At 40.2% G+C, this 15,925-nt stretch overlaps 2 protein-coding genes across 2 annotated transcripts in view; one reads left to right on the plus strand and one right to left on the minus strand.

The window, feature by feature from the left end:
* The window catches only part of SCRN1 (secernin 1), a 39,235-nt gene extending 28,993 nt beyond the window's left edge, over positions 1-10,242 (plus strand). Inside the window, exons 5-9 of the mRNA XM_072851448.1 lie at positions 2,872-3,066; positions 4,723-4,888; positions 6,850-7,030; positions 9,098-9,257; positions 9,527-10,242. Of these exons, the coding sequence (XP_072707549.1) occupies positions 2,872-3,066; positions 4,723-4,888; positions 6,850-7,030; positions 9,098-9,256 (701 nt within the window). The 3' untranslated portion in view covers position 9,257; positions 9,527-10,242. The remainder of the gene's footprint in view (positions 1-2,871; positions 3,067-4,722; positions 4,889-6,849; positions 7,031-9,097; positions 9,258-9,526) is intronic.
* Positions 10,243-12,301: 2,059 nt separating this feature from the next.
* WIPF3 (WAS/WASL interacting protein family member 3) overlaps positions 12,302-15,925 on the minus strand; it is a 38,673-nt gene continuing 35,049 nt past the window's right edge. The window contains 1 exon segment of the mRNA XM_072851449.1: positions 12,302-15,524. Within this exon segment, the coding sequence (XP_072707550.1) occupies positions 15,484-15,524 (41 nt within the window). The 3' untranslated portion in view covers positions 12,302-15,483.

The following is a 15,925-nucleotide window of genomic DNA, read 5'->3' on the forward strand; positions in this document are numbered from 1 at the left end:
ACTTGGTCTCAAATTCACTGAGTTTAAATAAGTGACTAGTTTATGCAAGTGTTTGAAATCATCAATTTTTAACCTTCTTCTATATTTGTACTACTCTTATTTTTTTAAATGTTGATTTGCATTGGCTGATAGAACTTAGCATTTTCTGTGAAGCTGGAGATTGTTACCTGTATACATAAGCTATGTAATAATCATCATGCTTAAATTTTTATCTTTGGTAAGTGTTGTATTTTCCCAGACTTATTTACTGTTTGGAATGTGTCAAGTGTCTTGTGGAGTTAATGCCCAAATTGTTACTTACAAGTCTAAAATATTAAGAGGGAAGGATAAGCATTGATAGCTTTGAGAAAAGGGCTGGAATGGGCTGCTGCTGGTTGCTTTACTGCAATAGATATAGCCCCTCTTATCCCCATTTCTTAGCTGATACTGCAAAACAATACTTTTCTGCTCTTTAAACTTGTAAGTGGTTTCTTTTTCTGTATGTGTGAAGCCAGAGCTGCCAAACTAACTTCTAGATTTCACTGGCTTGGTGGCTGACCTTACTTGAAACTTTGCTGGCAAATATGTGCTGCCTTAATATAATACGATTGTCTAAGGCATATATTTAATTTATTCTCAGTTGTTGTTTTTAGTTTTGAAAGGATTTTTATTTTCATAAGAGTAGGGCTTTTAAAAATTTACTCACATCTGAATGAGTTAAAAATTCAGATAATTTAAGAGGATTTTTATCATCCATGCTTTGAGCTATGACAGATCCATTCAATTCTCTTTTCATTTCCCCTTCACTGAAAGGTAGGAGATAGCAGATATGGGGAGGAGGGAGGTTTAACACTGTTGAAAATACCAAAGCAAAGAAGTAACACCAGGCTGCGTAATGTTGTGTGGTGGCCTATTGTCAGTTCTTGCCATCAAATACGAGTCAGCTTACCTTAGCAGGGATGGTGTTTGCCCCAGCAAAGCTTGCATTTTAAGGATACCTACAAGATGGAGGAAGTCTAGCACAAACAGATACCAAACATAGAGGAAGGAACACTGATAATGCTGTCCTGATAAAATCCAAATTCTGGAAAGCAGTTGGCTCCTGAGATTCCTAGGATTATGCAGCGACAGCCTGCCGCCTTCTGTTGACTTACTTGGCTGATATTTGAAGAACAGTGGTTTTTACTTAGCCTTTTTAGCTGCATCAGCAACACATAACCTTCACATCCTTCTTCCCAGCAAATAAACTGTTGCCTTCATCTGCTGCTTGCAGCTTTTTGAAATGATACTGCAGCTCTGTTCTGATTTTTACCAGTGCATTTCTCTTCAGGAGGTCCCTGTGAGCCGCAGATAAAGTAGTTTCTATCTCCTGCAGCCTGCTGAGGCTGCCAGGAGGAAAGGCTGCTGGCTATGCAAGAACTCTATATTTCATACTTTGTTCAGGGGGTTCTTTTTTGCAACCGTAAGCGTGCCTCTTAAGCTTTCAAATGAATGCACAAATACTGCTAAAACAGGGAAAATGTGTCATTCCCCAGTGTGAAGGCATTTTTTTCTCCTGCCTCTGTCCTCAGAGTTGGTCTGTTTCTAATATTACTGCTGCAGTTCTGTAAAGCTTATAGTGAATGTTTATCAAGCAACTCTTTGACAGTAATTTAAGGATAAGCACTTCAAAATTCTTCCTATTACTGTTCTTCAGTCAGAGTGGAAGAATTTATTTGCTTGATAAATTTCCATTTTTTGAGGGGGATAAAACCACGAAATACTATTTTACATGAGTTACTAAATGTAATATTTAAAGGAGTGTCTTGCCTAGCTTGATATGAACACAAATATTCCTATCACTCAAGTCAAGAAGATTCCCTGAAAGGTATGCTGTTTGAAAGTGTGAATCAGAATAAACTGTCAGTGACCTAGTATAAGTCAGAACTGAATGACAGTGACTTTTTGCAGACTGATGCACAGAACTTCCTACTCTAAGTTGTAACTCATTTAAATTGCATGTGTGAGGCGTTACAAAAGCAAGCTTACTTTTGTGGAAGGCAGTATTAATAACTTTCACAAATACTGCTTTGCTTTCTGTTTAAGAAAAAGTTTGTGCCAAATTCCAGAATCTGGTTTTATTTTAGTTTACAAATTTACTTTATCAGCTCTTTCCCTGGCTTCCAACGCATTTGCTTCATTCTTTCTGAGGAGTATCTGCAGTGGCCACTGTTAGTCATGCTGTAGATATATGGATATAAGCACTGCAGTATTTTTGAGAAAAGCAAATTAAAAACCACTTTAATATTCTTTGAAGGTTACACTTTCTTTTTACTTCATGCCATTTTAAAATTTAAGATTAAAAATGAAGTTTAATTTAAGCCTATCTTGCTGCTTACAATAAAATTGTTTTTCAACTGGGAAGCTTAAAGCAATTGGTAAGCTTTTAAAAACATTTTCCAAATTAAATTTTCAGTTTTGAGGGGCCAAGAAGGGTCATTAAACTAAATGCAGATTTGCTGAAACATATTTTGAAATCAAATCAGATCTCAAGCCTTGTTGTGGCAGTGGAATACACCATTGGAGAAAAGATTAGAGAGGTGCCTTTGGCATTTGGAGACCACTGTTACTTCATGGTCGGAATGTATGAGGTATGGATTGTGAAACTGGTATTCTGACTAAATATCGCTGTTAATCACAAGGCAGTGTAAATACTTAAGTAGGGCGCAGAGAATTGAGCTCTGGAACCTGCAGTGACTGGTAATTCTGTGTATGTGTAGTTAGGCAGTCATGCCAAATGTACATCCTAACCAATGGTTTAATTTGTTTCCTAATTGAAATTACATTGTCCTTCCAGCTTCTCCCAGAAAAACTCTATTAATGTTCTCTCTTAATATGTGGCTTTTTCTACAGAGGGGGTGAAATGCATTTGCAATCAGCTTTCATTAACTACAAAAATTGATGCTGAGCATCCTGAACTAAGGAATTACGTGAGAAGTCAAGGCTGGTGGAATGGAGACTCAGACTTCAATTTTTCTGAAGTGTTCTCTCTTGCTGATGACCATTTAGCCTGCTGTTCTGGCAGGGAGAGCCTAGAAAAGCAAGGTGGTAAGTGTTGAACCATCTTTCTGTGTGTGCAGCAGGATTTCTAGTCACTACTACTGCCTCCTTTCAGGCATTCTGTCCAGAACTACATGTGACTGAGGAGAATACCTCTGCATGTAAACCACGTGGAAAGGAAGACCAGAACTGAAGACTGTCGCTAAACTTGCCACAATTTAGGATGAAACCCTTAATGTCCCCCTCAAGTTTAAGGTTTTAAAACAGGATTGCAATTATAAAATAACTTTCTTCACTGTTGTTCTGATGTGCATGATGTGCCACTACATTTGTGCTTTGGTGTACCTACAGTGGTCCTACCTAATCCTAAAATTATAGTATTTAAAAAAATGGCCTCGTGTATGAAAGTTTTTGAGCTCAATGGATTCTACATTTTGGGAGGCTTGCTTAGGCTTTTGGAGAAGGAGTTAAGATCATAGTTTAAGGAAGAGCAATGTTAGTTGCAAACTGATGTCCCTTTTTCGTTGTCGAGCAGAACAAAGTTACCAGAACAGACAATGTGCCAATTGCCTTCAGTAAAAGGAAGGGTTTATTTCCAGACCAAAATTTATTAATGACTTAAGCTCACTGCAGCTGGCCAAAATAGCTCTGAAATGACCAGCCTGCAGCAGTGCATGGCTGACATGTATCTGCTCCTTCATGTGTGAAAAATGGTACAAATTATCTTTTTATAAAGTCCTTTACTCCAAATGTGTATTTACTAGATTGTTAGCATTTTCACATGTTGGTAAATGTCAAGAAGAGTGTAGAGGTGAAATATGTATTGCAATGCAGAGTTCCTGCTAAGGCTATGGGATTACTTGGAGCATGGTTTGCATCTGAGAGGCAGATACAGTAGTTCTGAAGGACCATACATGAAAGGTCTTAATAAACCTGGATTATAGCACTAAAAAACCTCAGGGCCCCTACAGACAGATGGCTATGGCTGCAAATCTTGCAGACTGCTGGGTCATTGCATGTCTCCTGGTGCACTGAGGCACCCGTGCATGGAAGGGTGAGTCAGTGCAGGGTTTGAAAAGTTGCTGGGGAAGAAGCCCTACCTGCCAAGGGGGTAATGCAAGAAAACATGGAGGTGCCATGGGGAGAAAGATGTGATAAGACACAGGCAGGAAATAGAATGAGAACAGAGGATTCTTGTAGATAGTGGTTTGGAGAAAAATCTCAGTGTCTAGGTCTGCTGCTGTAACACCCTGTGAATGCAAGATGATGTTTCAAAATTTTGACTGAGAGCTAATGGAAATAGATGAGAAGTGGGAGATCAGGATGCTCCCATTCTGTCCAGGCTTGGGTGGAAGTAGCTTCTGAGAGGAAAATGGGTGTTTTATGTAAGTAGTCTGTTCATAGTGATTGCTAAAGCAGTATTATTGGCATGATGGCCTTCTTCCTGAAAAATACCTTTTTAATGACATTTCTCCCTGCCTAGCAATTGTAATGCCTAATTAATGCTTCTTACTGATCTCTTTTACCAGGTAGGCAAGTTCATTCTGGGTTTACATTGTTTAAATAGAAACTATTAACTGGGATTTGTGACATGTCCGTGTTGAGTGTTGCTGGTCATTTTAGGCCAAAGCCCATTCAGGCTAAAATCCTTACCTGGGGTACAAGCCATTGAACACTCAGGAATTTTTTTCCCCATTCATATAGGTGACGTTTCCGCACAAGCTATGATTGATGTCCTGCGTGACAAGGATAGCGGTGTCTGTGTGGACTCTGAATCTTTCCTTACTACAGCTAGCATAGTGTCTGTTCTGCCTCAGGACCCTAGTTTTCCTTGTGTTCATTACTTCACTGGCACGCCAGACCCTTCAAGGTAAGTCACAGCACTGGGGTTCCCTGGGTGCAGAGCAGATGATGGGTTGAAAGATATTAAACAAACCCTGCTACCTGACTTGGAACATGCTTCAAGAACATGTTCTAACGAGAAATGCAATCAGTAGTTGTTGGTGTGCAATCTGACAATCCTGTGTTACTGAACTGCATCTTGCTGCAGTGGACACCACTTGATGCAGTGGAACTGCGTCTTGCTAAGTGGACACCACTGGGCTGAAAGGCCGGATCTGGAACTTTGCCTAAATTCAGAACTTCTAGAGTAAATGCAGTTTAGGGAGGACCCAGGAACTACTACTCCAGCATAGTTGCTTTCCAGTGGGTTCTTGCTGAGATGATGAGGTTGTGGACCCTTTTAGTCAATTCTCTTGAACAGGTGGGTGCAAAACTGAAACAAATGAAGTGTCTAACTAGCAAAGAGGGGGTATGTACTACAGGTAGCCTTGTATGATATCGAAATGTTAGCAGAGCAAAACATCTGCAACTCCCAGGTATCCCAAGTATGTTTTTTATTGGAGAGACAATTTCCAGTTGCTTTAAATTATATTTTTCTCTAGTTGAAAGCAGCAGAGGAGATAAGGGAACTCATGGGCCAGATCATCATAGAACCAATGAATTATCTTGTGTTTTAAACAGAATCCACTTGGATTCACAGAAATTAAACCAAACCACTTGCAGTTTTTCAGGAGATCTGCCACTTGCATTGAGGTAAAGAGGTTATGGGGGAAAAAAAAATGGTGCCCTTGAACAGCTGGCAGTCATTCCTATAAGAAGAGTGGTAGTAAACATTAGGCTCTACTGAGGGCTACAGAAGTCATCCATGCCAAAGGGACTTTCCACCCACCTTGCATTATGCACCTCAGACCTTCAGGGTTAAGTATGAAGTTTGAGCTTGCTTACCAAAACTTTTCTTTGACTTGATGCAAATCCTTTGAGATAAAAAGGAGCAAGGCTTCAAATTTTTTTGGTGGAATTTCCGTCCTTTTTAAAGGTGGAGAGTCTAGCTGCAAAAAAAACTTGTTTAGAGGCCTTCCTTGCTTTATTTTAGACTCAATGCTTTTTTAATGCATTAGAGTGCAGCTAGTGAGTCACATAAACTTTTAGTCAGCAAGGCTTCATGACAGCGATGGAAAGGGTAGCAGCAATGAACCTGCTGACTGTATGCGGGCAGTGGTTATTAATCATGTTTTGCAGAAGTCTTGCACTTCTGACAGCTGCTTTACTGCAGAATGCAGGGTGCTGTTTTGTTATGTGTCTAAAGGGAAGGAAGGCAGTTTCTCCATGCACTTGCCAATACTTACTTTCAGATTCTTGGGAAGTAAGATTGCTGGAGTTTTGTTGTCTGTATTTCTCTCTGGACTTTAGATCCAGACTCAGTGTTGCAGTTGTTTGAGAAGTGTCACAATATTGGTAGCTATGTCTCCCCCCCCCCCCCCCCCATTAAAATTTTAAAGTGCTGCTGGTTATATGCCAAATCGTCTTATACTGAGCAAGGTATGTAATCTTCCCTGCTCCACACAAGTGTGCGTTTGTTATTTTAATGAAAATTAAATCTGGGAGGAGAAGGAGAGATGGCAGTGTGAACAGAGGAGAAAAACTGATGTGAGGCTGAATGCTGAGATTTGTTAAAAAAACCTTGCAGAGGAAAATACAGTGCTACTTTTCTAAAGAAGTGGCAGAACTGGCATGGAGAAGACCAAAGAAACCTATATGTAAAAAGGGGTAATAAAGTTTTAGAGTAATTGGCAAACCCAGTTCTTTTAAAGCACATAGATTTACTTTGCTTGTGACCAGTACCAACTCTCTAACCTAGTCCGTGCCTAGTGTAGATGAATTACCTATGCTGTTTCTGTATCTGTTGTTTTAAAATAGCCTGGTGAACATTTGAATAACATATTAAAAAAATTTCTTATTACTGCAAGCAGTAATTCTCATTTCTTTCAGGTCCATATTTAAACCCTTTATTTTTGTTGATGATGTAAAATTAGTACCAAAAGTACAGTCTCCTTCTTTTGGCAATGATGATCCTGCTAAAAAGATACCTCGATTCCAGGAGAAACCTGATCGCAGGCACGAATTGTACAAGGCACATGAATGGGCCCGATCTCTCCTTGAGAATGATCAGGTAAGAGCTGTGGGACCTGGAATTCAAGAAGTAAATGTAGATTTTGAACTCCATAATTTACTTCATAGTCACTCACTGAAAAATAAGGATACAGCTGGTTCTGGCTAAACATTTCTCCATGCTATCAATTAAAAAAAAAAAAAAAAGGCATTCTCTGAATATTCTTAGAATCCTTGCAAGTTTAGCTTGAATAATGATGCCCTCTGAAGGGCAAACTATTCATAGGTTTTTTTGGTTATCCTGAGAGTGTTGCTCTACTCCATTACTCCTACAAAGTGAAAAGTTAAACTGACAAGCTGATTAGCTTGTTCAATCCCCATTGTGTATATAGTCTTTTTAAGTGATTATTGAACACTGGATGCTAGTGCAACATGGTGTCAGAATTATATGATAGGATGATGGCAGGAATGTTGTAATTTAAATTATATGCTGGATTAAGAACTGCATAGTTTGAGGGTTTTTTTTCTTGAAGGAATAATTTGCACGTGACAGTTTTGCAAGTCTGAATTTATTGCATTTCTATTAATTTGTAAGAATTAACTGAAAATGCCGTGCAAAAAGAAAGGACATTTTCCAATGCCATGCAGCAAGTACCTGAGAGCTGAAAACCTTCCAGTGTAAAAACTTAGTGTTGAAGATCTCTTAAAGGGATAAATTTTGGAATAAGTAAAGGCAGAAAGGGGATTATTCTGTACAGCTTTTCCAACTGATTGGGATATAACTTTTGCTGTCATGGTGCAAGTAGTTCAATAACTGTTCTTTGACATTTGCAATTACTACTACAGCAGTAAACTGGATAACTGGTTATAAGGAAGTAAAATAGAGGAAGAGATCAACAGGGCATGCCAGTCATGCTGGTATTGGTATTTTGGGCAATTTGTGGAAGACCCACATAGTCATGTTGAACTTCCACAGAGGACTTGCTTTTCTGCAGTTTTCCTCTGTGCATATTTGCGTAGGTCAGAGTCTTGCTAAGATCATAACAGCATTCAGACTTATCCACTAGTGATTAAGGAAACTATGGTAACCTTTGCTAGTACAAACTTTATTTAAACGCAGTTTTGGCTAGATGTGGTTTTTAATCCCTTGGAATGGTTTAATTTAAAATTTGTGGCCTCTGTGGTAACATTCGCTCAATGTGCAGCTGGGTCCCATAGCATTACGCAAGATGCTGATTTAGGGAAGACCTAGAAGAGGCATGTTAGCATCTTGTGAACTCTTCCCTATTAAAAAATACCACAGTGTGACACTAAAACTTGTGGTAGAACAGGAAATGTAGTTTTAGTCAGGCTTCATGCTATAAAAACTGCCCACCTGAGAGCCTAAACCTTAGCTTAGGTGCTCTGCTCTTTCTGCACAAATGCTGATACAAATCCTGGAAAATGCAGAACCATTGCTCATTCAAAATGTCTTTTCTTCTGGAATTCAATTTTGAAAGCTGCAAGCAAAACAAGCAGCACTTCTCTATTAAAAAAATAATAATTATAGGAGACTTTAACATCTGGATAAAACAAAATTACAGCTTCTTCAGGAGTGAATTTCCTGCCCAGAAACATGAAGAGCAGTAAGTCAGAATGACACACAAAGCCTTCCCTGGGATCTGGAGTCCTAATGCTGTTATATTACACATCGTTTCAGATCAAATCATCATCTTACAGGTGATGATCTGAGGGATACACGTGTACATACCATGTTCTGTACAGTCCTCGGGGCTTCTAGTCTTCTCATATAGTTCTGTTTGCGGGTTTACATGCATAAGGAGTTGCTTTACCTCTTTATCATGTGGACAAGCCTTATACCATTTTCCCCTATCCATCTTTCAGTCCATCTTCCTTCTCTGCTTTGTTACAGCTCCTGCTTTTATTTTTCTTAATGTAGAAAGTGTCCAGCACTGTTCCTTTTAGCCTTTGACCATCCAAAAAACTATTAACAGAAGTTGTTTGTACTTAAAAAGACTTTCTTGTTTTTAAAAATACTTGAAAAGATCTCCGTAACAGAAGAGAACAGTGAAATGCTTTAATGAGCCTGTTTGCTGGTTAATTGAGTTTGATTGTTTCATGCCTTTAGGATAAAGGCCAGAAACTGATGAGGATTATGTTAGACCTTGAAAAACAAGGCTTAGAAGCAATGGAAGATATCCTTACTCGTACAGAGGTTCTGGATCCTGCTGAAGTAGTGGATCTTTTCTATGACTGTGTTGACACAGAACTAAAGTTCTTCAAATAAAGTAAGCAAACACTTTAATTCTTTAGATACTGAGTTTCTGGTACTTTATCAGTGAATGTGAAATGTTGGATCCGATTCTGATCCTCCTCCTCCTCCTCTTTTACACCAAGCTAAGGGTGTTCAGAATCAGGTCCAAATCCACCTTTCTACCTCAGTGCATCTGCTCGGATTGTCTCCAAAGTTCCTTTCCCCTGCGTTACGTTGCAGGAAATTTTTTTTTATTTCACTCTTGTTTTGAATGGATTTTAAACGAATTTTATCTCGTTTCAGCTACAGTGGCTATTGTTAGCCTTTTCACTGGAAGACTTGCAAAGTTCTTCAGGCCTTGAAAGAAAGTCTTCATACTTGTGAATTTTCAGGAAAAACATTTCTAGAGGAAAAAATGTTACTTGCTAGCTGTATCCGGTTAACAAATTGCTTTCCTTTGTCCAATCTTGTGGTGTTCCTGTTTGTGTATGTATGTATATAGTGAAAGGAGAAAGTCACTGACTGGTCCAATTACTGTGTGCATGCTGGCTAATTTAGTACAGAATGTTTAAATATGTATGTTGGGCAACCAATTAAAGCAAAGATTAACTTCATCAGGATAACTGCCATATCGTCATTGAAAGCAATCTGTTTGTTCCTCTATTGCTCAGGACTAGGCTTGCAGCAAAGCTGACGTGCATTTTTCTCTTCTTGCTAATTCATACAAAGAATGGTAGAGTTGAAATCCCAGTTTTGAGGGCGCAGGAAGGTAAGTCCTGGTTCTTGACCTTGCTGTACTAGCCTCATATTGGCACATCTGGTTACAGTAACTCGGCATCTAACATCATGCCTGTACAAATGACCAGAATTAGGTCCCTCAGCTTAAGTTTTGCCTTTGCCTGCACCCAACTTAGGGATGCTTGTATGTTTGTAATGCAGCTGGCATGCTGCTCTAGTACTGAGTACTAAAACACAGAGCCAGCCTGGATGCCTAAGACATCTACACATAACCTCTTGGCTCTTAAGATGTGATTAATAAAGTGTCATATTTATATACGAGCTACAAATTTGGAATTTGTTGAGGGAATAGATGCTGGACATTGAGCAATACCTGACTATTCTCTATCTTTCTGCCTTTGTACTGCTGAACAGTTCCTAGTAATCTCTGTGGTGAGTGTACATGGCTGATGAATCCATTAAGTACCAGTGAGTTACTGGTGGGTGCGGCAATCCAACCGGTTAGGCTTAGAAATGGCTGTCTTATGCTTCCTTATATTAAGTGCAGTTCTGCAGCATGCTTCCCTTCCTTAACAGTCTTACAGACAGACCTGCTTTTCATGTATTTTCTTCTTGTAGAAGTGAGATAGGGCAAACGCTTTAAGAAGTCAACCAGTAAACACTGCTTCCTGTGTCATACGAAGATGGTTGGGGCTTTTTTAACAGGAGGGACGGAAAAAAGTCCATGTTTTTAATAAGTGGAAGTTAGCATATGGAGTTAAACCCTTCGCTGTTCAGGGATGGTGAAGAACCATGGACTTTTGTATTGAGGAAATAAAAGCTCCTTAGAAGGCAGCAACACCTCAACTTGAAACTGTAAGAGTTGTGCATTAGGGAAATACAGTCATTGCCATATTGGCACACTGCATTCTCACAATTTTTTTTATTAAATTGTTCAATTCAGACTCATTACTTTTGGTATTGCCTTATATGACAACTGGCAATTGGACAAGAAAACATTGGGCCTTTTCACTTACAGAAAACAAACATGAAGATATTTTCTCTTATGACCTACCTAATCACCTTCCCATTCATAATACACTCCTCCCATGCTCTCTATTACAGGAACAGCTCCTGTGCCTAGGTATTCTGAAAATGGAGACAAGGGAAGGAGAAAATAGGCAAGTAAACACTAAAACTTAGTTTCTATCTACCTAGCCAGAATAGGGACTGCAAGGAGCACACTTCATTTCAGAGGGTATTGTGCTGGATGAAGCCAGCTGAAAGAGCAGTGTGCTTTTGCCAACTGCCCACAACTGAAGTAAATGGATTTCCCATGAAATCCACTTCTGGAACTAAAGGGTACTTTGATAATACTCCTAATCAGTGTACACTTAACACATACCATGTTGAACTTCAAAGCTGCTTCTATAAGCTGTTGCTTGCTGAGCACTTTGCATCCTGATAGGAGTAGCTGGATATTTGTGAACAAGGGGAGACAGGGATAAAATGGTTGCCCTATCCAGAGGGCCAAAATTAGGATATATCACTTCACACAGCTCTTTTGCACAACTCCAATCTCTAACCTTTGAGAGTTGGGAGGGAGGCAAGGTGAAAGAAGAGGGTGTTCCTGCTAAAGACATAATATATCTTATTTGCCTGTTTTTTAAGAAAGAAGAAACCAACATTTGCAATTATCTTGTGGGAATTTATGTCCTTATTTGAAACTGCTTATATGACAGAACTAATAAATTGTTTTGAGCACAATGATCCAGGTAGTAATTTTCTAATAGTATGTTGCTTTTGCTTCAGCTGTGTAGTGCATTTAAAAAAAAACAACAAAATGTGCTACAGCAACATGCTTGAGTGCAATCACTAGTCCTACAACTTTGAGAAACCAGAGTACACCCATGGCCTTAAAACTTCCAGTGGTCTTGAGCACAGCTGTGGCTCAGTGCAAGGATATAGTGGAACTAGTGGGACTAACTGCCACTGGGTGACAGCCACTGTGATTCTGTGTATCTCCAGGTAATAGCAACTTCAGAACCTTCAATGGATCTTGAACAACAATCCAGTATATATGGAAATGACATTTCACCAATGCTTGCAAATATGCACAGGCTTTCTAATTTAATCCATAAAAGAAGTTTGCTTCTAAAATACCCCTAATTGTAATAAAAACAGGAGTAACATTTTTTTTTTCTCCTTTAGATATCTTCTGGCAGGTAGTCTAGCATTAAGTAGCTTTGAAATCCTTATGAAGGTACTTAGTACAGAGCAGTACACAAGTTCCAGAACAAGTGAGAAACAACAATAAGTCACCTTTAATAGTACTATAACAAAATATTCTTCAAAGCAGTATTGAACTTTCCCAGTTGTTTGAGAAGCAATGTATATGCTGACCCCTGCTTATTACTATATTCATGCATAGTTATCAAGCAACTATAATAATGACAGTGACAATATGTATTGGTCAAAGCATCACTAATTTTTTTTTTCTTTTCACATGATTTACAGCATGGTATCATAATAGGTTAGAAAAAGACTAATGATGCTTTCTTAGAGTCCTACAGGGTGAAGAGCTTCTTACACTTATACCATCTCCACACCATGAACATGCATGTGTGTGGGAGTTACAGCATAACTGAGCTGTTGCAAGAACTAAGAGAAAAGCAGAGATATGTAAAGATGCAGTTACCTGTCTTTTCCAAATAGTTTTGTTCAAAGGCATGGCCATGGGGAAGGATCTTCACCTGTGATCTATAATGTTATTACAGCTGCAGCTGAGGGGAATTTGTGGCAATTATATAACTTAATGCCATAACTGTAAATAGTCTGGCTGTTAGGACCAGGCTTGCCCTGGAACAGCAGTGCCCTTTTTCAGGCTGGTGAATCAGAATCATTTAGGCTGGAAAAGACCTTTAAGATCATCGAGTTCAACTGTTAGTCTAACACTGCCAAGTCCACCACTAAACCATGTCCCGAAGCACCACATCTACACATCTTTTAAATACCTCCAGGGATGGCGACTCAACCACTTCCCTGGGCAGCCTGTTTAGATGTCAATCTAAACCTCCCCTGGCACAACTTGAGGCCATTTCCTCTCGTCCTATCGCTTGTTACTTGGGAGAAGAGACAGACCCCCACTTCTCTACAACCTCCTTTCAGGTAGTTGTAGAGAGCGATAAGGGTCTCCTCTCAGCCTCCTTTTCTCCAGGTGAAACAACCCCAGGTCCCTCAGCCGCTCCTCATAAGACTTGTGCTCTAGTTCACCAACTTCATTGCCCTTCTCTGGACACGCTCCAGCACCTCAATGTCTCTCTTGTAGTGAGGGGCCCAAAACTGAACATGTTATTCGAGGTGTGGCCTCACCAGTGCCGAGTACAGGGGGACAATCACTTCCCTAGTCCTGCTGGCCACACTATTTTTGATACAAGCCAGGATGCCATTGGCTTTCTTGGCCACCTGGGCACACTGCTGGCTCCTATTCAGCCGTCAGCCAGCACCCCCAGGTCCTTCTCTGCTGGGCAGCCTTCCAGCCACTCTTCCCCAAGGCTGTAGCGTTACATGGGGTTGTTGTGACCCAAGTGCAGGAACCCAGGAGAGCTGTAAAGAGGGGAATCAAAGAGTGATTGAAGTTGGAATGGATGGCTGGAGGTCATCTGGTCCAATCCCCCTGCTCAAGCAGGGCCACCTAGAGCCAGTTGCCCAGGACCATGTCCAGGTGGCTTTTTTATATCTCTAAGGAGTGAGACTCCACAACGTCCCCAGGCAACCTGTGCCAGTGCTCGGCCACCTCCCCAGTCAAAAAGTGTTTCCTGATATTCAGGGGAGAGAAAGCACCCGAGAGTGAGAGTGTGCGTATGTGTATGTGTCGAAAAGGGACACCCATTGGCTCAATAGAGCTGCCCACTGCAAAGGGACTGCCCTTGTAGTGGTTAAAGTCTCGGGTGGTGTGTATGCTCAGGCAGCAGCTTCTCCTTTAACATTCAGACAAAGCCTCCTGTGTTTCAGTTGGTGTCCATTACCTCTGGTCCTGTCACTGGGTACCACTGAAAAGAGCCTGGCTCCATCTTTATACCCTCCCTTCAGATATTTATACACATTGATGAGATAGATACCCTCTGAACCTTCTCTTTTCTAGGCTGAACAGTCCCAGCTCTCTCAGCCTTTCCTCATAGGAGAGATGCTCCAGGCCCTTCATCACCTTTGTGGCCCTTTGTAGGACCCTCTCCAGCATGTCCATGTCTCCCTTGTACTGGGGAGCCCAGAACTGGACACAGTGCTCCAGGTGTGGCCTCACCAGTGAGCAGAGGGGAAGGATCACATCCCTCAACCTGTTGGCAACACTCCTCTTAATGCAGTGAAATGCACAAGAATACAGGTAATTCTTGCTGGAAAGAGACATCTTATGACCAGATCTGAACATCTGTGATCCAAAGACCTTACCCCAGGCTGCATATTAAAAGCAGAAGCTCAAGTCTTGTCCGCTGCTAGAGGTGTTACTTTTTTCAACCAACTCTATTCAAGGGAACAACCACTTTGGGGACTGCTTGTTCTATACAGTGTATTTTAGACAATGAATCCTCACTGCTGCTATGGGTGAACAACAGTAGCTCTAGTTGCCTGTTTAAAATGTAGGTGTTGGACCCCTCATCCAAAGGCCTCCAAATTGCTGAGTAAAGACAGTCTGTCACACAAATGGTAAATAGCCACTTTGACAGCAGGAAAAGACAGGACACGTGCCCTTACAGACATATTTCATGGCATGTGTATTCACACACACCCCCACACCCCCCCCTTTTTTTTTTTCTTATAGTAGAACAACTTTCTTTTCCTCTAGTTTGGAGAAGTTCTGTCGTCTTTGTCAAGTCCATGACCACCCTACCCAGCTGGGCTTCTTCAGACACTATCCTATAAGGATCTGTAATCAATAGGAGGCAGGCTCAACAGCAGCCACAGCTCCTTGTCATCTCTTTCCTCTTCATGCTTGATGAGAAAAGGATTGTGGGCCTATCTGTTCATGAAAGTGACATTCTGCTGCAATCTGAGGATAGGCAGAATAGAAGAAGTGAAGAAACATACAAAGAGACTAAAGGTATCGCATTGGTTTCTGATAGTTCATTGAAAAATGTCTGAATAATAACTGGAGAATTTCCAAAATACTTAAAAAGGATGATGGCAGCGGAAAAATGAACTACAGGCATGTAATGCAAAAAGTATTCTGAGGTAACATCTGTCAATGTGGTAAGAATGAGAATTGTTTCAACACGACAAAGAATTTAAATTTTATGCTGCTTTGCTTAAAAAATATCCACCTATATACAGTAATTTAAAAGCCTGTACTAACATTCCTGTAGTGTGTAGGCCAGTTCAAAAAGTATCATTTACATCACTTTTCCAGTTTATAGAAATGTTAACATTGCAGCACTTGCAATTCAAATATAATCTCTATCACTGTAATGGGGACCCCTTCTGTTTTATATATTATCTTGACGACGTTCTTTTTTAATACCAATCCAGAGAGCATCAGAAGACTCTTCTCATCTCACGTGTGTTCTTAATGGAGGATTTTTAGAGGGATCTGTAAATAGATAGGACAGGTTTAATCAGAGGAGATGACAGATACATTTTTTTGGATATGTATTTTGGATGCAGTTCTACAGCAGGGATGCTGCATCTATCTCCTACCCTTGAACTGATATATAGATATTGCTCATGCTCTGTAGCCCTTCAGTAAAAAGTCTTTGATCAGATCATACAGCAGATGATTTAGACTGACTGAGGCTGCTATGAAAAGTCATGCAAAGTACCCTGGCATGGAAACAAAAAAAACCCTTAATGAAAAGTTGGAGATAAATAGTTGATCTAATAATACAGAAAAGACTGGGTTTTATAAAAAGCAGAATATGGGCATGAGATCTTTCAGCACCCTCAACTACCAGTTTTCAAAGCTGGATAGGTGAACTTCTGCTCCTATAACAG

Source organism: Ciconia boyciana, chromosome 2 (genome assembly GCF_034638445.1).
Source record: "Ciconia boyciana chromosome 2, ASM3463844v1, whole genome shotgun sequence".
NCBI classification, from domain to species: domain Eukaryota; kingdom Metazoa; phylum Chordata; class Aves; order Ciconiiformes; family Ciconiidae; genus Ciconia; species Ciconia boyciana.